The sequence below is a fragment of the Excalfactoria chinensis genome, chromosome 4 (assembly GCF_039878825.1).
Source record: "Excalfactoria chinensis isolate bCotChi1 chromosome 4, bCotChi1.hap2, whole genome shotgun sequence".
NCBI lineage: Eukaryota > Metazoa > Chordata > Aves > Galliformes > Phasianidae > Excalfactoria > Excalfactoria chinensis.
The window spans coordinates 72,454,629-72,476,229 of record NC_092828.1 but is presented as its reverse complement, the minus strand read 5'-3'; the positions used below and the strand labels follow the sequence as shown (position 1 = coordinate 72,476,229).

Sequence of the window (21,601 nt, the reverse complement as noted above, 5' to 3'; positions counted from 1 at the left end):
TGGCCGCCTCTCTGTCACTCAGCCGCGCGGCGCGGCCCGCTCCGCAGCTCCGCCCGCCGCCGGCCGGGGCCCCGCCTTCCTCTCTCCCGGCGCGCGCCCCCGCCCTCCGCGATCACGTGATGTTTTTGCCGTGGTGCCGCCGAGGCCGCCCGTGTGAGTGCGAGTAGCCGGGCGCCGGCGGGAGGGCGCGGGCAGGCGGGCACCGCGGGCAGGCAGCGCCGGCTCTTGGGCGCCGCCCGGCTCCTCATGCGCGGCCCGCGGCGGGCGCTTCCCCGGTGAGGGCGGGTTCCCGCAGCCCGCCCCGCTTCCCCCCTTCTCCAGACCCTGCCTGGCCCCTAAGATGGCGAGCGGTATGAACGGCCCGGGCGGCGGCGGCGGCGGCGGCGCGGCGGTGAGGGGCGGCGAGGAGGAGCCGGGCGCCCGGCACGCGGGAGGCGGAGCCGTGCCCCAACAGCGGGAACCCGGCACGGCGGGCGACGGGGAGCCGGCGGGCGGGGACGGCGGGCGCTGCCCGTCCCCGCAGCCCCACCACCTGCTGCTGCTGCTGCGGCGCTCCCCCAGCGCTTCGCTCTGTCCGCCCACGGAGGGCCCCGCGGGCCGCGCCGCTCTGGGCCGCGGCGGGCAGCCTCCCCCCGTGGGCCGCGCCGCAGCCCCGGTGTCGTCCTCCGGCGGCGACGACGTGAGGAAGTGCGGTTACCTGAGGAAGCAGAAGCACGGGCACAAGCGGTACTTCGTGCTGCGGGCCGACAGCCCGCTGGCCCCCGCCCGGCTGGAGTACTACGACAGCGAGAAGAAGTTCAAGAGCAGCCTGCGGGCGGGGGGCGGCGGGGCCGCCCCTCTCTGCTGCCCGCCGCCCAAGCGGGTCATCCCGCTCTACCAGTGCTTCACCGTCAGCCGGCGCGCCGATGCCAAGCACAAGCACATCATCGCCTTGTACACCAAGGACGAGTACTTCGCTATGCTGGCGGAGAACGAGGCCGAGCAGGAGGCCTGGTACCAAGCCATCAGCGAGCTGATGAGCCAGAGCAAGAGGGGCTGCCTGGAACAGGAGGACCAGGCGGAGCAGCAGGTGGATGAGGACGACGAGCACTACGGGGCCTCCCTGAGGCCTGGCACTGCCTTCAAGGAGGTGTGGCAGGTTAACGTGAAGCCCAAAGGGCTGGGCCAGACGAAAAACCTCACTGGAGTGTATCGGCTGTGCCTCTCCAGCAAGGCTATCCACCTCGTTAAGCTTAACTCGGAGGTGCCCTCTGTCCACCTACAGCTGATGAATATTCGCCGCTGTGGGCACTCAGAGAACTTCTTCTTCATCGAAGTGGGCAGATCGGCCTCCATCGGTCCTGGAGAGCTCTGGATGCAAGTGGATGATTCTGTGGTGGCCCAGAATATGCATGAGACTTTTTTGGAGACCATGAAAGCGCTCAAGGCCTTTGCAGAGTTTAGACCCCGAAGCAAAAGCCAGTCTTCTGGTGGTGGTAGTGGTACTAATCCCATCTCCTTCATCACTACTAGGAGGCACCTGGGCAACCTGCCACCCAGCCAGACGGGCTTGCAGAGAAGATCGAGAACTGAGAGTGTAGTTGGAGGGACGCCTCCTACCACCAAGAGCAGCAACTCCTACCGCTTCAGGACATCCAGCGAGGGAGAAGGAACCATGACTAGACCTTTTAGGTCAGTGACAGGGAGCCTGATCCACCTCAACACCGCAAGGATGAATTTGGGCCGGCAAGAAGGGAGTGGAAGGTACGTTAGAGCCGCATTCAGCTCATCATATCACACTAGGTCTGCTTCGCTGCCTGTGTCTCATTTTCCCTCCACTACAAGTCCCATCAGTGTTTCTTCCAGCAGTGGCCATGGCTCTGCTTCAGACATGTTGACCAGGCCTTCTAGCTCCTCCGTTTGTGGCTCTCCAAGTGATGGGGGATTTATCTCTTCTGATGAGTATGGCTCCAGCCCTGGAGATTTCAGGTACTTTAGGGTCCGGAGTAATACACCGGATTCCTTGGGAAACACACCACCTATCAGAGAGGAGAATTGTCTGAGTGAGTACATGTCCATGAGTAAGCAGCAAGCAGACGATAGCTCAAGAGATGATTATATGGAAGCTGAAAAGTGTTTCAGAAAAAGAACTTACTCTCTAACTAAACCAACTTCTGTAGCAGTGCAGCAGAAAACAACACAAACTACAGCTTTGTTAGATGAAGATTCCATAGGAAATCACGGACGATTACTTTACTCTGAAACACCGAAATTGAAAGGTAACCATGAACTGGAGTACAGTGACAGTAATCTTGATTCTATATGCAACCATAAAACCAGTAAAGCCAGGGATGATGGATACATGCCAATGATGCCAGGCGTTGCATCCTCTCTGTCAAGTAACAGCGATTATTTGCCAATGACTCCTAAAAGTATGTCTGTTCCGAAACAGATTAACAATTCATGGTCGCCATCTCAGGTTGACTCAAGAGGATATATGATGATGTTTCCAAAGGCAAGCTCTTCACCTGTAAGGAGTCCTTTAACTGGATTTATTTCTAAAGGTAGTAATGAGAAGATTGTAAACAATGAATACATGGATATGTCGCCTGGTAATTCAGCTCCAAAGCATCCCAGTGATTCGAATTATATACATACTAGTTCTGTTTCCAAAGGTTTCAGTTCGTATTTTTCTTTGCCTCGAAGTTTTAAGGCATTAACAGGCCAAAATGGTGACCACAGCGAATATGTTCCAATGTCTTCACCTGGAAAACTCCTCTATGGTGGACCAGAAAATGTAAAAAGCACCAACAGCGAAGTTCTGTCTAACAGCATCTCTAAGTCACCGGTGGCAAAAGGTTCAGATGAAGGACTGGTGCAGAACAGGGCTACGCGGCCAACGAGGCTCCCTCTCGGTACAAGAGGGAGTAATACTATCCCAAGAATGTATGATCGCACAGTTCCAGCTGAGCCGGCCAGTCCTGGTGAATACATCAATATTGATTTTAATGAAAAGGCAAGTAATACGCCGTATTCCTTATCTGCAGAAGGATCACCATCATCTCTGGGCTCAAGTAGTGACCACAGACAGTCCCCGCTTTCAGATTACATGAGTGTTGACTTGGATGTACAGTCACCAAAAGTAGCGAAAGAACTATCTAACTCTTTAACAGATATTTCAATTTATGCAAGTTCCAGTATTCCTAGAAACCAACAAAATCCTGACTATGCTAGGCTCTCCTTTGGTACTGCATGTGTTAGCTCTGCAAGTAACAGGACTGATGATTACACGGAGATGACGTTCAACATGGCAGCAACACCACCTCGGCCCTTCGCTGCTGAATCTGATGATGGTGTGAAGATGGATAGTCCTTCTTCCATAGTTAACAGACTGTGCATTGTTGATCGATATGCTGGTAGCAGTAGCTTTTCTGTTACTAGTGCTGAGCCCCCAATGGGACCGAAAGTTATCCGAGCTGATCCTCAAGGCAGGAGGAGACACAGTTCTGAAACCTTCTCTTCTGCTGGGACTGTGACGACATCCTCTTCTTTCTTTACTGATAGTAGTAAAAGACACAGCTCTGCCTCATTTGATAATGTTTGGTTAAAACCAGATGAAAGCATTTCTGATGGTCAGGAAAGCAAAATGTCCAGGGATACCTCAACTGGATTTCAGAACGGCTTAAACTACATAGCTCTGAATTTATGTGATGATCCAATAAGCTGTGAGGCAAGTACTGGGACGCCGACTTGCCATCTCCAAAATGGTACTTCAAGTCTGGACAGTGGAGCATACGTAAGCATAGACTTCACCAGGTCTGATGGGCTGAAGTGTAACGCTGCACGAAAAGGTTTGTAACTTTACAAGCACTTTCCTTTCATGCATGCTTAACTATAGGAATTAAATTGTGACCTAATACTAAAATGTGGTCTTAAAAATGGGGTAAATGTTGCTATATAATCTGTATTACAGTACAGCTTGTCCTGTAGTAGCACAGTCACCTAACCATTGAACAAACACACCAGAGGACGTGGTCCTTGGCCTACAGGGTATAGGTTTATGTAACTCTTCTAGGCAATTAGAAGTGTTATCAAACTGCCATCTGCTCAGATATTTTGTATAAAATGATTTTGCTAGTATAAACATCCATCGTTCTGTGTTGTGAATTCTCGTTCTGAGGTTATGATAGCTCTTCTTTTCTCCAGTTTGTTTTCCTCTTCTTCCTTTCTTATACCTAGATAGCTCTTCCAACCGTTGTTTTGAAATTGAAATTAAGTATTTTGCCTCATGGATGAGGAGAGCTGAAAGCTGCTGAATTAGGTTTAGAAATCAAAAAGTGGGGCTTGGATTTGTTTATTGCAGTAAATGTGGGTGAAACGCGTATTTCAGAGCTTTGTGTGTACAAATGGGCATGCATTTATTTGTTTGAATCTTAGGTAAACAAGCTCACTTCTCTCTTTCCCCTGAAGGTTTGGTGTGCTGCTTTTGAGCTCTGCTCTCCATGGTGTCCTCTGCGGAAGCCATTCCTGGTGGCTGAGTGTGGTTGTGAGGGGCTCCCGCAGCTCCTGCCCTTGCACTCACTGTGGACTGAGCAATGTCTGAGGGCCTCTGCTGTGCAGAATCTGCCTGTTAGGAGGCAGTGAGGAGCACCTGTGGTAGTGGCAGAACTGACTGAGGGGAGGGACTCTAGGTCTGAAGCTTGCACATAGGCAAGTGGAGAGGCTCTTAATCATATTCAGCTCTTTGCTGTTGTGGTGGGAGCAAATAATAACTGGCTGCTGGTGTCGTTATGTATGCCTCCTGGTCAAGCAGTAGTGTAAGATTGTATTTGGAAGCATAATATATCTTTTGATACCGGTGGCCCACGCAACTCCTTACAGTAATACACCTACCCAGGCAGAAAACCATGTGTGTTGTAAGCGTTGTTTTCTTCTCTTTGCAAATGTGTGTGTAGTCAATAATTGATGACTGCTAAGAGGAAATATTTAATCGCTGTTGGACATTGATGTTTGTCTACTTGTCTGTCAATAGAGACGGCAGTAAACGGGCAGGCTGCTTCCGCTTTTTATTTATTTTTTTTGTTACAGTCTTAAATAAAATGATACTTTTTCCCTCCCTAGTTTTACTTTATAACCGTCTGAAGACAGAAGGTATCGTAGCAGCTTAAAATTGTGTAGCCCTTAACAGGGGAAGGTGTAAGCCTGACTCAGCTAGCATGCCATTCACAGTCTGGCAGCAGTGCTTGGGGCTGCTCAGAAATGTGTGGTTTGCCTCAGTGGTTTTTTTTCCCTGCTTTGTTTTGTTGGTTGGAATCAAATTTAGAAGACGTTGAAAGTTGCCAGTCCAAGAAGTGCTTTCTTCTAAAGTTAGGCTTTCAGCACTTCAAAGATTCTTCTAAGTCAAAGAGAAGCTGACTGCCATAGTGTTTGGTTGTTTTAGAAGCACCCCCAAAGACAGCAGAATTTGTGCTTGATCTTATTTCCCTCACTTAACTCAAATGTGTATAATTAAGAGTGGGGGTGGGGGGGAAAACGCAAAGGATTTCATTTTGTCAGGGCTGTAAATACTACGTTTAAGAGCATTTTTCAAGAGACTGGCTAGAAAATGTACTTACTTTAAATGTTTTGTTTACTGCAGCTACAGCAAAATATCCCCAGGCCTGTGCTTGGGTTTTTTCCTTGTCTGTTACAAGTTGCAGGAGGAAGGAGCCTTGCTGTTGGTGTGTTTTGCCACCAGTCTGCTTTCTGGAAGTGAAACATGCATTAAAATGAAGTGAAAGAAGCTACATATGAAAAACAAAACAAACACACACACACAAAAAAACATGGATGCTGGCAGGAAATTAAGTGTGAGAATATTAAGAGCTGAGGTTGCTGTTATCCCACTAGGCCTAAGAAGAAAACAGAGTTTTAACACTCTGCTTCAAAACAAGGCCTAAGAGTTTTCCACAATGGGAACATGAACCATTTGCTGTGTGCAGGAGGAGGGCAGGTGGAGGTGTGGGCACGTTTTCTTCCAGGTGGCTCATGGAGCGGGGAGCGGATTGCAGAGCAGCCCGAGCTAAAACACAGCGTTATGAGTTGGTGGTCTATGTCTGTTTCTTTGTAATGGCTTAAGACCGTTGATTTTAAGGATGTTGTTTTTCGGTCGCCTGTTAAATCACGCATTTGAGCTATAGCAAGCCTGATTTTAGAAGTCTGTATTCCCTAACCAGCCTACCAGTTTCTGATGTGATGAAGCTTTTATTTCAGTATCTAAAAAGAATGTCTAATCCAGAAAAAAATGTTCAAGTTCCATTTTGAATAGTGAAAATAAATCCCCATTCGTAAACCTCTTATATCCTGAAGAGGAGGCGCGGTGTACCTGTGTGTAATTGATAGTTTTAATACTTTGGGAGACTTTTTGCAGAAGTGAGCGTTGTCTTCATTTCTGCATCCCAATTTTCTAGTCTTTGCCTGAAAAATGGTCTGAGGTGAAAGAAATACATTCTGAAGGAAAATATTTACTAGGTGCATTTACCTTTTACTTCCTAGGAAGGAGCTCCCCGTATTTATCAAACTTTATCATGCAGAGATCTTTAGTCTCCCTGGGCTGCAGTTGTGCTGGAAGGAAAACACTTCCCAACTTCTGTTTGCTTTTCTTGTTTGCTCAAGTTAGATGTTGTGTACAGTGACTCAACTGCGTTCTCTGAACTGCTGAGAGTGAAATGGAGAGAGAGATTTCCAATGCATCGTTTCCCCCTCATTGTAATTCCCAAACTACTTCTGGTTCAGGTTCACTGGTGTGAATCAAACTGTGTTGTTTTTTTTTTTCCCCCCTCCTCCATTCATGAAATGAAATGGATGGAGGAGGGGAAGGCATTAATTTGAACTGATAAACAGAGCTGGCTCGCCATTCAACTTTTATTTTGGATTTAGGCAAAATTGAGGTCAGGTTTATGTCGAATACTACGATAAAAAGAAAATAAGGTTCTGATTTTGAGTGCTTGAAGTTTAAGGAGGTCATTAGCAAAACAGTTTCATCATGAGGTTGTTACACAATATTGAAGCAAGCGGTTTGCTGTTTTGATTACGTGAATCTGAGTCATGAAATTTTGTGCTAGGAGTACGGAACACAAAAGCTACTTCAAACAGGGCTTAGCTAATGTATACCTTGTTGTTGGACCTTGTAGAAACTGGGGATGATAATGAGAACGGGGTGGTAATAAACTGCATAATGGGTCATGTATAATAAAAGTTTCTTCAGACGTAATTAGAAATACTAAACCTACAAAGATACCCCGGACTCCAAAAAACAAAACAGACTGTTCAGAGTAAATGCAGCACTCAGTTTAATACCAACCCACCTATTTTACACCTACTCTTTAATCTTACCTCTACCTGATATCCTAATGGTGTGTTCAGGCATTAATTTCAGAAATTCTCTAAAGTGCAGGATTATAATTTCAATGTTCCTCACCTTTTTAATCTCCTCCTGTGTGAGGTTGTTGTGCATGCTCTGGGGAGCCGGGAGGAGGGAAAATAACTACAGCTGTGAAGGAAAACTTTGATTCTAAATTGTCCGGATCCTTTATGGTACTCGTGTATTTCAAATGCAAAATCTTGAATATGATGAACAATGTGCACTTTGAGAAGTTCTGGAAGTTTTAGCTATTGCAAATATAGTAAATTACAGTTTACGGGATACCAGACAAATAACTGCCCCTTTGGATTTCAGAGCCGTGGTTTGCAGAAGTTTGCTTCAAACTGAGGCTTGTTTGTATCAGCAGAACATTTGGGGCAGGGGACTGCTTAAAAATAACTTGAAGAACCCTTCTGAAATGCATCTGAACGCTGCCGTGCAGCCAAAGTCCTGCAAGGAACGTGGGGATAATAATTCTTTGGAGGAAAAAACCCAAAATTGGAAGTCTTGCTGTAACAGATGCTACTTTGTCTTGAGTGACTTACTGTAAAAATACGGGGTAACTTTTTCAAGTAGCATACGAGCTACTGAAGGCTGAACAGATTTTTGCCTTGCAGTGTGGGAGTGAGTTAATTATGACATATTTGACCAGGAATCAGCTGGGTTTTACTTGTGCTTGGTGAGAAAATCTGTGATGAGAACGTTCCCCTGCTGCTGAGAGCGAATGCGTGCAGTGAGTGTTGGAATGCTCCTGGAAATCAGCTTTCCTCACTAAGGCTGTAGTTGCAGCTGATGTTCTTGTGTCTTTTTTGTAAGTCTGACTTTCTGTGACTGTCCTGTAGGCTAAAGCACTGCTATGTGACACAGGAGTTCTGGGACGAGTCTGGTACTGGTGCAGACTGGCTTTTTGGTTTTTTTCTTCAGTCATTTGATGAAATTTTAAGTACGTTTTCTTGCCCCGGGGCTGTGGGACGCTGTCTCTGGGGCTGGCTGTGGGGCCGGTGGCCCATTAGCAGGACGTTCAGCTGGGAGCTTTGCTGGCTCTGTGTATGCCTTTCTTTATGAAAGGATCTTTAACAACTTTTCTTCCTATAGATGGCTGGGAAGGGAGGGTTTATGCCTTGAGGTTTTGGATGGTACAAGAAGAGGTTGTATTGCTGTGTTGTGATTGGTGTGTGCCCGTGTGCTTTTGCTGGTGGGTCTGTGGTGCTCCCAGCACACGCTGAATAGTACCCAGTGTGCTGACTGAAGTAACAAGGTTGTTTTTTTCCTGATCCAAAACAGGAAACAAACTCTGCAGTGATTTTGTTTAACTGCTGTTGTGATCAAATGTGCCATTCTTCAATCCAAGGAAAGAGGAATGTTAAAACTGAAAGGCAGGTGAGAGAGGAAAGCCTCCTGTTTTCTGGGGGCATTTATTATTGCTGTTTTATCCTGACTCGTCCGTCAGTGGTCTGTGAGGACCTGGCTGGAGATGAGCACCATGGCCCACACTGTAAGTTGCTGTTTGGCTGTCTTTCACGTTTAGCTTTGGCATATCGACAGCAATCCAGTGATTACATCTTGCTGTTGTCTTATTAAAGCAGAACCTTACGGTTTAAAGCAATTAATAGGGCAAAAGGAAAAAGCGTGTTCTAGTTTTAATCAAGCCCCGTGTCTCTGTAAAGGTCACTGTGCTTAGAGGCGGTTACAGGTTAGCTGGGAGCCTTCATCACTTGGGATGCATGACATTCTGGAGGGCAGGGGGAAGACAAAAGTAAATGAGCCTGACTCATCAAAGGCATCTTTGAGGTGTTGCTCGACATCACAAGAATATCTTATCTAAAAGATCTCGAACATAGAAGTGTTTGGATTTCTGGAGATTTTCTTTGGGTGGGGCACTACCCCTATGGCAGCAGTGTAATGGACTGCTTGGAAGGATTTTCTGCGCTGACAAACAGCATCTTGAGGGACAAAGGTTGATTAATTCAGAGCGCTGTTTTTCTAGCCCTTTTCCTATATGCTCGAATGCTAACAGCCCGAATTGCTAGTGTGTATGTGTATAGGTGTGTGCTCTGTGCCAGTGATTTGTGAGTTAAGTGTGAGGGCTAATCTTCCTTAATCTTCTGGGAAGAAAGGGCTTTTGAAAGAGATGGGTTATGCTGAAATTAATACAGTTAAGATTGAGATGTAATTCCAAGGTGATGATACGATCCAATGCGACTGAAGAAAATTCAGAAGTTTTTAATTAATGCTGAAAGATGAGTGGTGCTTGTTTTTACTGCATGATATGCATGTGCGTATCATGAACTTACAAATATCACATTGAATTGTCGTTTCATTTGTACAGCATATAAGAAGTGCATTTCTTCTCTTGCTAGGACATGACGGGCTCATAAATGTGCTAATCAATTGGAGAAAGTTTTCACTTCTAAGAAAATGGGATTTTGCAGATGGCAGAAGATATCAGCATGTTGCTTTTCTATTTCTGACAGTCATGAGAAATAATACCTTAAGGAGTGCAAGAATTCTAGTAAAATTTGCTTCTAAATTTATAGGGGCATTAATGAATAATACCCTCCTTTTGCAGGAGATGGTGCGGCTCTTTTCCATGCTTGTGCCAGGCTAGCTTGCTTTGTTGTTCACAGCTCTTACTGCACAGGTTAATTTGCTGTAGGACTTTCTTGATACCTGGGTAGCTGGAGCCTGAAATGTTTTTGGGACCCGATGTTTATTTTCACACGGATATCTCGGGACACCTGGAGATTGCAGAGTTCTTAATGCAAGTGATGCTTTGTTAAATAAACGAGCCTGCTGTATGCAAGACCAGGAAGAGTGAGATGAGACCCGTGTGATAACTCATTCATGTGAATCTCCCATTTAAGATGTTGACAAATATTACAGTTTTTATGGCAGCTTTTTGCCAACTGAATTAATACAGCCTTGATATACCATTAAATAGCGCAAAAAGACACCTCCTTGAGTCCAGGCACCTTGGGTTTCCTGGTGTAAGCAGATAGAGCCCGCTGGAGTGGGTGAGCTGGGGGCACTCATAAGTGTTCCAGCTCATCTCATCTCCAGCTTCTTTGTAGAGAGATGTCTAAAACAACATGGGCTGGGGGGGCAAAGAGAAGCAAAAATAGTTTATGGAATATCGTGTGTTCTAAGTTTGTTCATTAGAGAGAATTGTGAGCTGCTTGATTTTTAATAATAGCCTTTACTGTCAAGTTCACACTTCTGGAATATTTGCTTTTGTGTGAGAGATGTTTGGAGGTATTTGCCATCTATATTTAACTCTGTGGTGATTTTTTGGGTGGTGGTGCTGTTTTGTGTTGTTTGCTTTTAGAAATGCGTTTTTAAGTTGTAGGTTGACAGGGTAGTAGTTAGGAATGAGCTTAAAAACTGAACAGGCTTGATCTCGAGGTCATTCAGACAATACTCTGGGAGTGAATCTGTTGCCCCCTACTCACGTGTTTGCAGAAGCTGAGCAGGTAGGCAGGAGTGAGATCCCGTGTTCAGTGCCACCAGTATGAGCGTGTTAGTCCCCATCTTGAAGAGCCCACCCTTCATAACGAAACTGGAGAGATGGATGAAACTTAATGTGCTGGGGTGGAGAGCAAGATAATGATCGAGGTGGCTGCCATTGGTAGTGAAGATAAGCACCTCAAAGAGATAAAAGGCTGTCTGAGAAAGGTTGTGAGAGAGGAAGCTGGTGGAGGCATTTGGAAGGGCACGCACAAGGCAGGCAGTAATGGGAGGTAGAGCTATAAATACGGTGGTTGTAATGGTTTATATGACTTGAAGAGGCTGAGGTAAATGTCAGAATGTGGGCCAGGTTATTAATTTTGGTGAGAGGAATGTGGGCCAACACGTATCTCCGAGTTAGGTGCATGTCCTGGTGTTTACTTCTCCCTCTTAGATGTGGAATGTGATGTTTCTGTTGTTGTTTTGGTTTTGTAAGTTAGGTTTCCTGCAGCCACGTGACGGATGGATTTGGTGCAGCAGGGATGCGGGGATGTGTGATTGAGCACAGAATCACCCTGCGTGGGGTCTCCGTGCAGATCACAGAACATGCATTCAGTCAGTGTGATGTGGATCTGCATCTTATGATCTTCCTGAGACTTTGATCCAAAAGCAGATGGGGTGATGAAGCTGCTCTAGCATTACTGTTTCCTTTTTGTTTCTGTTGTAGGAGATCTTTAGGAGGAATCTCCAGATTGAGGCAATCTTCTAATGTTAGGGGCCTGGGGGTGGATTTACTGGAAGTCCAGCTTAAGGAGGTCTGAGTACATACGTGATTCAAACTTGTCTGTGTGTAGGTATGGTGTAACTCTGACCTCTGTGAGCTCTGGAGCTGCCTCTGGGAGCTGAAGGCCCTCTCCATGGCTGCTGTGTGCAGATTGAGAGGGCTTTGCCCCATGCACGCAGTCCAATCCTCTTCTTCCTCTCCTGCAAAACATGAGGGCTGTGAGTATTCTCATGCAGACTCAGTGACATGTTAATTAGAAAATGGAAAAAAATCAATGCATGCCTCTGCTTGGTGTGGTAGCAGGCAGGGGCTGTTGCAGAGCGCCGTGCAGGTACACGTGGGCTGAAGGCAGGGCTGAGGGCGGTTGTGGTCGCCTGGTATGTGGCCGCGCAGCAAGTTTCTGCCTTTGACAATCACTTACAGCAACGGAGTCGAAAGAAGAAAAGTGCTGAATGCTTTCAAATGTCAATGACTAAAGGGGTTGGGAAGAGCAAAGGATGAATTAGAAGATGTGAAACTTCCTTATAGAAAGGAAATATCATGAAAAGAGACTTGAAAGGTGTGGAGCTGTGCCATTAGTCATGAATGACAGTGTCCTTTGTGTCGGTGGGAATGGCTGTGACCGTTCAAAGCAGACCTGCAAGCAGACGTTGCCTGGCTGAGGAGGAGCAGGGCAGGCTGATAGAGCACCTCCCCACGGGCGTGCTCTCAGCCTCTGATGCTTTTTCAGCCTGGGGGATTTCCTGAGCCTGATGCCGTGTGTCTGTTTCATAACCTGCTATGGGTCTTTACTCCAAGTACTTTTCCAGTCTCTCTGATGCTGTGTAATGCTGTGTATCCGTGGCAGCCTGTGGTCACCCAACGCGTGCTGTACACAGACCTCTTTGCATCTATTTTGGACTTGACTTCTTTTGGCAGCCCCATCACTTTGTATTGGAGGAGATAATTAGCTCTATCTTTCCCCTCCATGCCACTTAGGATTTTATAGATGTCGTATCCTCTTCTGCCATGCCCTCAGCCTGTGCACTCTGGTGGCTTCCTGCATGCAGTGGGGACACACACTGTATCTGTGCTCTTAACATTTCCTGCTGCTTCCCCATGCCTCCATACAGGCTGCTTTGTGGCTGTGCCTGGCAGGGAGGCTGCCTCGCTCCTCCCAGCACTGCTCTGAACCTTCCAGGTCCTTTCTGAAAGAAGGAAGCAGACCCGTGCTGCTCCGTACCCACGTTCCACATGGCTGTGGTCTTTTCCTTGTTTCCCAGCAGTTCTCAGCATCTGCCTTGCAGGAAGAGCACAGGTGGAAAACGTTCCTCTCTGCTGATGTTTACGGGCTCTCAACCTTTGTCACGAGAGCGGAGCAAACTGCAGCAGGTCGTACTGACATAAGGCACACAAACAAGGTCTGTTTGGCTAAAATTTAGCTGTTTTCTGCCAGCTGGGAGGTCAGCCAGAGCGTGCTGCTGCAGCTTGGGGCTTTTTTCTTTTTGCAAAAGCAGAACTTTTTTTTCTTTCTTCTGCAACATGGAAGTCTGAAATGTGAAGCTTCTGTGGTTTTTACGTGGTCAGACGTTCGTTCAGTGTCACCTTGCCATACTGGGAAGGATACTTAGTTTTTGAAAATAAAAGGAAAATAAAGCAGCTTATCGATCTGACAGCTTTGGTTTGACTTTGTGTTCCTGCCCTGCCAGAACAGCACGTGAGCTTCCTAATTCTAGGAATAGCGTTGGTGAAGGAGGGGAAAGCAGGGAGTGTGCATAACGCCTTCCTAGAAACTCCAGCACTGTTCATTGAAGCAGGAAAAGAAGCTGCTGCAGCAGGAGATAAGGCTTTTCTGCGAAGTAAATAAAACGTTCACTAAGCATGGGAGAGGGTTTTTTTAAGCTGTGAGGTTGCCGAGCACTAAGTACTGGAGCTGTGCTTTGGGCTGTAGATAAAGTGTGTTTATTTCTGGGCTTTAGAAGACAAAGTTACTCTCGCATCTTGGAGAGGAAGAGTAACCTAATTCACCGGGGTGTGCTGTTACTAATCGCTTTGTTTAAGTGGCTTATGCAATGAAAAAGAGATCATGTAACAGGTTTCTTTTAACAAGTTATGTGTTTTTTTGGAGAAAGGTCAGTCAAATCACGGGCACAATATTTCCATTAGCTTAATTTGAACATCGTTACTTTGTTGCTGAATGAAGGAAGTATGTGAAATATGTGCTTAAGGGTACGGCTATGGCTGAGCGAACACCCAAATAAGGCTGTTTCTGTGTGTCAGGGCCTTGATTGGGTTACCCAGGTACGGAGTGCAGTGCTGCAGTGGGTGCATGCGATGCTCCAGTCAGCGTGTCCATTCCTCTGATACGTGTTTGTCGAGTTGGCATCTAAGTGTGTGAGCTGAGAAGAAATCCTTTGCACAAAGAGCACCGCTTGCCTCTAGCTAGGTCTAGAGCTACACCATTAAGTTAAAACCCAAAGAAATGGGAAAGTGGCACAGGATAGTTAACTGTGGCTAACTGAGGTTCAGGGGTAACAGAATTCTCACTGATTTGTGAAGGTTGTGTTGCAGCAAATCCATTCCCCTTGCTGGGCTGCAATACGCCATGCCATGTCACGGGGATGCAGCATCCCATGGCATGAGCAGGGCACTTCTGGACACGCATGTTGTGCCCCAAGGTGCTGCTGTGCCCGGTGCCGTGCTGAACAACAGGCACGCCGTGTGCCTGCTGCGTGGGGATGTGCACAGCTGTTCTCACCTGCGCCAGCCTGCTGAATGCTGACTTCCCTTAACCCGAGGTTTGGGAAATGGAGAACTTCGGTGGTGTTCTTCAGAAGGCTTTAAATTGCCTTAGTCTTTGATGTGGAGATTTTAATCATTTAATTATCTTAAATTAATATCTTCTGTAAGCAAAGCTTTTATCCTTTTAGGAATCAGTTGCAGGATTATGTCAGTAAAAGCCCTTCCTGTAAAAACGTACTATTTAGGGTGGATTTCTTGGAGGGAAACAGGACGTGTCTGCTCTGCTCCTAAAGCCTCGTGGTGTGTTTTAAAGCGGTCTGACTTGTGTGACCTTAGTAATTCAGGTGCAGGAAATGAAGTGTGTGTTGGATATATTCTCATCTGATATGCTTCCAGATAGAACACACAGGGTGCACAGTCGAAATAATTAAGACTGATCTAATCCTCTGCCTCCAGTTTCTATGAAACTATGGATTTCTTGTTCATAGAAAACACGCACAGCTCTTTTTTGGCACACTGATTTTGAGCGAAATGTTTTTCTGGGCAGTGGCTCGCTGCCAGCCCAGTTCAAACATTGGCCCTTGTAGTTTCTTTTCTGTCTTCTCCATCTTTTTCTTCTGATCTTTTATTCCTTGGGAAGATGACAGCTCTGTGTAGTTTCATCATCAGATCCCATCGCAAATGGGTGGCTGTAAGTTGACTTGTGTACCATGGAGAGATTGGGTTTGTTTCCAAAGCTCTGCTTATGTCTTTTGAGAGGCGATCTGTGAAAGTTTCCTGGATGCTTTCTGCATTTGTTTTCCATACTGAATGCTAATAGGGAGTTGAATGTAATAACAGAGATGAAGTTGGGATAAAGAGGAGAGTCTGCTTTCCTCTTGGAAGACACGGGTTGTTGATCTGACAGCTCCCATTGCAGTTCTATCAGTACTGAGTCACATACATCCATGTGGCATCAGCAGCGAAACACAATCAGCAATTCTCAGACGTGTGCCATGAACATAGAAAACTGCTGACTGATGGATCTTATTGTGGACACTGAGGTAAGAAGATCTGTGTTCCAGGAACTGTGCTGCTTTCCCCTGGCATCCCTTGTCCTGCATTAGTGCCATGGGGAGGTGAATCCCTGCAGATCTCAGTGCCTGAGCACTGCTATAGCCCTGGGATAGAAGCCACCCCTTGTCCTAAGGAACTTCTCATGAGGAACAACACAAGTGGAAATTCGCAGCCCCGCTCTGACAGGGCATGACAGACACGGGCCTTTACTCCTCAACACTGACCCTGTTTCAAAGCTCTGACTGATCACTGCTTCTGTGCGTGCACAGCTGGAGGTGCCTTCATAGGAACAGAGCCACACGCGGGGTCCTGTGGGCAGCTGGGTTCCTGCTGGTAGCAGCTGTAGCCCTGAGAGCTGTGGGGTGTCCTGGGGGTGCCATGGGGAGCTGCTGCTGTTGGCCATGGTGCAGCTCCACAGCTCAGAAGTAGCTGCCAGGGCCGCAGCTGCAGGGACTGCCCCGGTGCTGCAGGGACCCCACTGCTCATGGGCTTGGCTCTATGGGAGGGTGTGGGGTTGCTTCTGTGTCCTGAGGGGGTGTGGGTGAGGGGGGCCCTTCCTGTACAGCTGTATCTATAGCCGTAAGTAAATGCTGAGGCTTTTGTCTTGCCAGAAAAGAGGTGCTGAGCAGCAGCCAGCTGTGCTGCTCCAGCTGCAGTGCTCATTTCCAGCAGTGAGGAGCTCAGAGTAGTGCTAACAGCAGCAGCTCCGGTTGAAGGCACTTGAGGTGTTGTGAGGCCACTGTCAGCTGTAGGTGATATCACCTGGGGCTTCCTTCTCTTTGTTTACAGCTCCCACAACTTTGTTTTAGCTTAAAAACTGAGGGGAAACATGAAAATGTGTTTATATAATCGTAGGAGAGGGGGAAGAAGACCTCATGTACTGCCTGGCAAAGGGCTGGGAGCGCTGTGCGGCCCTGCCTGGGAGCACTCAGAGCTGTGACAACTCAGCCGAGGGCCGTTCTGGTTCCCTACAAACTGATGTGTCAGCTGGGGCTGTCATTTGCTCACCTCTTTGCTAGCATTAGTTACACTGCGCCTGAGCTGTGCTTGAGCTGTGCTTGTTCCAAGCACCGCAGTTAGGAGTGCAGCAGGTTCCCCTGCTCTTAGGCTTTTCCTTCTTCCCCCCCTCAAGCATCTGAAATGAGATTTGGCAGTTTACAGACGTTGCTACAAACTCGGAGGTATTTACAAACAGGAGTCCTGCCACGTGGGATTATGCTGCTCCGACGGCCCTGCTCTCGCTGCTCCCAGCGCTGGGGTTGTGCCGGTGGGGCTCAGAACAACCCGTTGTGCAGCTTCCAGGTGCGCGTTGTTAGGCGTGGAGGAAAATGCAGCGACCAAAGCAGAGACGGCTTTTGAAGTTCCTTTCATGTCAGGTGCGGGGCAGGGAAGGGGCGGGGGGTGCTGGTAGATGTTAATTTGTCCCGAATGTGGCTTTAATGCCTGTTCCGATGGCTCGCTGGTGTGCATCGCAGAGGTGTGATTGGCTTCAGGCTGAGGTGTGTGTTTCCGTCCTTCGGTCCTACAACCAAATATTTACTGAAGGGAAAAAGCATTTCAGAAATAACAGCTTCACTCGGCCTTTGTGAAAGCAGAGCCGCTGCTTACACACCGTGTGACCAGGAACGGCCTTTTGTAGCGATCTTAGCATGTCCGTGAAATAACAGGAGTGCAGACTTCTGAGGGTGTACTTTTTTTTCCGGCCGTGTTTTCCTCGCATTACAGAAACGAGTTGCCGTGTCAGTGGAGAGCGGCGCCCAGCCGTGCTGCGGGACCCAGCAGCGCAGCCTGGGGCAGCCCCTGAGCTGCTGGCTGCGCTCTTGTGAAGAGGCGGCGCTCTTTGTCGGGCTGTGAAATCTGAGCTCCTTTAGCTTAGGGTGGAGTCGGTGTGTTTAACGTGTGCGTTCTCCGGGCGATGGGATATGTAAGTAAACATACAGGTTTGCATTAGTATACGTAACATTTGCTTGTGCTCTAGCCGTCACATTTTCTTCAGCATATTCCTGGGGCGGAGATAATTCGGCACTGAACCTTCTCTAGCAAAACACTGAGACCCAACTGCTGTCCTTGCGGCCCCAAGGAAAGCACTGCCCCTGTTGGGGCCAGGGCCCCTCTGCCCCTGCAGGCTGAGATGCCCTCTGTAGGATCGCTTTCCCTGAGCAATGGGAGCTTGTGCAGCGTGGTTTGGACAGGGGAAGTGAGATTGCTCCCGTGTTTGATGTTTCCTGAAGACTTTCTCCTATATGCTAGCTGCCATTTGTGCTCTGGTAGTAAACTTGCTGCTTACTCCCTCCCCGTGTGGCAGCAGTGGCCAGTCCTGCAGGTGGGCATCAGCCTGGGTAGGTGGGCAGTGAGAGGGAAGAGTCACTGCTTTGAGCTGGTAGCAGCAAAGATGGTTCTGCAGGTTTGGTGTTGCAGCTGTGTGCTTCTGTACAGTGGGCTGAGACAAAAAGGAGAAGTACCCTGTGAGGTGTTTGTAGTTAGAACGAAATCATGCTTTTTCTTGGAAAGTTGAGGCCGGGGCACACGGCTGTTGTGACTTGCAGCAAGTGTTTGTATTGCAGTTCTCTACCTGTTGTGAATGGGAGTGTGTGTAGTTACACCCAGGGGAGCGCAGCCCTGTCAGGGAGCTGCCTGCGTGCAGCGCTGTCCCTTCTGCCACGGATGAGAGCTCCTCGTGTTCTCCTCGCTAGCAAACACTTATTTCCCATGTAACTCGCATTTAAAATGTCACCAGTTTTTTCTTCTTCCTTTGCAGACTGACTGCATTGCCATGGAAACCATTGTTGGAAGAGAAGACTTTTCTGCTGGAAACTCCAGAAACTGTGTGGTGCTTTTGGAAGCCAAGCTCAGCTCCAGCCGGCTACTTTCATTTCCACCAGCACGGACACATCCTTCCAATTAATTTTGTCATAGACATCAGCTCTCTACAGTTGAATTAATTTGAATTGAGATTTCTCATAGCTGCGCTTTGGTGATGGAAATTGGTCTTTCCTGTCGTGTCTATCTGGGAGGCAGCACGAGTGCTAATGGGAGCTCCTTTACACGCCCTTCTCTTCCTCCTGCCTCTCCCATTAATTTGTTTTTATTTATATTCCGAGACATCAAAGCTGGTTTCCGATGTCTGCTTACCGTGGGTTTTGCTTCTCTGGTACGTTAACAAGTGATTAGCTTAAAACATGTGGTTAGAGCTATTGGGGCAGTTAGGAGCCTTTCTTCGGGTGGGCGGAAGGAGGGAGGGGAGAGATGGAGGGGAGAACCTGCAGGGCTGAACCAGTCTGGAAAGGAGAGACCTCTTCTGCCTTTTGTTTTGTTTTGCTTTCATGGTACGAGAGAGACTTCTTGATCATAGGCTTAGAGTACTTTAAATCAAACGTCTGTCACGGCTTAAGCTGACTTTTTTTTTTTTTGCTCAGAATTTTGGTATGTACAAAGTAGGATTAATGGGCTGGTTGTCTTGTAGGTTGTTTTTGTTCTTACCCTCACGATACTTGTTTATAAACATGAATTGTGTAAAAATGAGGTTTTTGTTCACGCATTCAAATGGAGGAGTGCGGGGTCATAGCCAGCATTTGCGACTCCTGCGTTACATTTGTCAGCTGTAGCTTCTTAAAGAGGAACCACCCTAATTGATCTTACTTTCAGCCAAGGTCCCGTCTTTAATCTGGGACTGCTTTTGTTCTTTCTTTGTGGCATAATGGGAAGAAGTCAAATACTGGCTCTTCAGTTGTCCTTATCCCAGTAATAGAAGTGCAAACAATGATTATTTGGCGTTTTAAAAAATAAATTGCAGAAAAATCAGGGCTTAAGTGCTTCACTCTTGTACTGATATATATATATATTTGGTTGAAATGAGTTTAGGCTTTTAACACTGCTATAAACGTAAAGAGCATGACACTAGTTGTCAGTACATGCCATGTGTAACGAAAGGCACTGACGATTGGAAAAGGGTTTAGAAGTGGTACATAAATCCTCATGCTGTACTGCACCACACAGCTGTACTCCTCTACATTGTATATTGTACAACCGACCAGTCGGGCTGCCTCGCTCTAACAAATACAACCTGCACAGCACCGGTACAGTTTGTAGAACCGATCCGGCACCGTCCCTTTAGCTCGGCGGTGTGTACACAGATCTGTTTTGGGGTAGGACTAAAATGTCCGTGTCGGGTTTTGGTGACTGGGACGCGTGGAACCCATCAGCTGACACAACGTCCGGCAATGGGAAGATCTGTTGTACAGGGTTTAAAAGCACAGAGCTGGGTGCGAATCTGGAAGAGAAGTTCAAGTTGGTACGGATATTTGTTGCTGCTAAACATACACTAATGGAAAATATGACCACTCTTCTAGACCATGATACTGTCTTGCCATATAGCTTTTGTTTGGTCTCGTAAATTAATAATGCAATACGTAGACAGCTTTTTATAAAGCTTTACATCTTTTTTAAGAGATCGCAGTTTGGATGAAGGTAGTTCTGAACCTTTAACGTGAAAGGAAAGGGTTGTTTTGAGGAAAAACGTGCATACCTATTTCATATTGGATCCCTGAGGCTGCCATTGTACAATATACAGCACTGATTTAATAAATGCTGAATAAATAATTAAATGGGTAACCTCAACTAGAGTGGTACAAATACTAACAGGTACGGCATAAAAATATGCAATCTTTTTTGAATCTCTTAGTTTACAGCAACTAATTTATTCAGTATTGTGCTGGAAGAACATTTTCAGAATATGTAAAACATATCACTATATATACTACCTTCCAGCTACCCGTTTATGCTGCTGTATAGTACAAAATACCAATGATGGAACAATGTTTGTCCTGTAAATTTAATTTGATACTGGACAGTTATCGTCTGTACAAACTAAAACGCATATGGTTGAAACTGTTCATTATATTTGCTATTTCTGCTTCACAGATCTGTTTTAAAGTTGAGCTGATTGATCTGGCTTTGTCTTCCATTGTAAATATTGTTACGTTGTTTTCTTTGTAAAACACATCGCATCTGCGGTTCTGGGAGACTGGCTTGAAGCTCTGTATAGTGTTTATATTTATCTGACTTGGCTTTCCATAGAGCTACTTGCAGTAAATACGTGTTCATGTAGCTCCGTGTCTGGGTTTTATTTTTAAATGATCTTTTGTTTTCTTCCGTCGAAACTGCGTTTCCTGCTGCTGCTTTCCTTACAGAGCACGGCGTCGCTCTTCCTCCATGAAGATCTGAAGGAGCTTGTAGTGTATTTCAGGGGTGATTCTCAGCCTTTCCAATTTGCTCTGCCACTCACGTAGTGTAACAGCTATCCTATCTATCCTATGGCAGAACAGCGAGGAGCTTTCCCTGTCACAGAGTTGTAGTGCAGGTAAACAGCAGAGCTTCTGAACGGTGTGTTTGGGGGGGTGGGGGGGGAAGTGGTGCATGATGTGTCCTTGAAATGCAGAGCAATATGCCATTATCAGCATGTCTTGGAAGGAACTTTTAGCGGAGCATCAGATAGGTGGCTCAGACCTTAGGGTAAAAGGAGCCCAAGGTTTGGCTTTGAGATGTGTTTAGGTGCCAGTATGTAAAAACAAAACCTACATGGATGTCTCACTATTCAGGTAATAGACCCACTTGTAGAAACAACTGAGCTTCAGCAGGAAATACCAACAAACTGTAGCGCCGTTTCACATTCTTACTGATGTGAGCGATGTGTTAATTCTGCATAGCAATAACTTACATCCACAGACGTGAGCGTGCATGCTCTCCACAGATGTGGGTGGCTGCTTTGAAATGCCTTTTCTTTCTTTCAAAACACCTGACTTAATTCCTACTCTGATATTCAGAATGCTGCATTAAAACAACTTGGTAGAAGTCAGGTTTGCTTGAAGAACAGAATTTTCTCCAACTAAACGAGCCCCCTTACTAAGGGCCTCATTTTATAGCTTGTAGCTTCTATTGGGAGGAAAAACAAAGAGCCCTACCAGCAGCAAACAGTGAAAATCCTCCCAACACCATCAGGGCTGTTGCGACAGCCTCACGTTAACTGCGTGGAGAGACCTCAGCCTGGAAGTGTCACTGGACCTGAACTGAGGGGTTTTGTTTCTTTCCTTTTTTGGAGGGTGGGGATGGTTCAGGCACAGTTTTACTCAAACCTCTTTAGATGAAGCATTGACAGAACTCACAACTCCTCGAGCAGGATGAAAGCTCGCAGTTGACTTCAGAAAGCAGCAGGACTT

The 21,601-nt window shown here is 46.8% G+C and overlaps 1 protein-coding gene across 1 annotated transcript; it reads left to right on the top strand.

The window, feature by feature from the left end:
* The first annotated feature begins 68 nt into the window (after window positions 1-68).
* On the top strand, window positions 69-20,491 carry IRS4 (insulin receptor substrate 4). The gene is made up of 2 exons (XM_072334304.1): window positions 69-3,830; window positions 18,145-20,491. Exons 1-2 carry the CDS (start codon window positions 341-343, stop codon window positions 18,147-18,149), a joined length of 3,495 nt encoding a protein of 1,164 aa, XP_072190405.1. The 5' UTR covers window positions 69-340; the 3' UTR covers window positions 18,150-20,491.
* The last annotated feature ends 1,110 nt before the right edge of the window (window positions 20,492-21,601 follow it).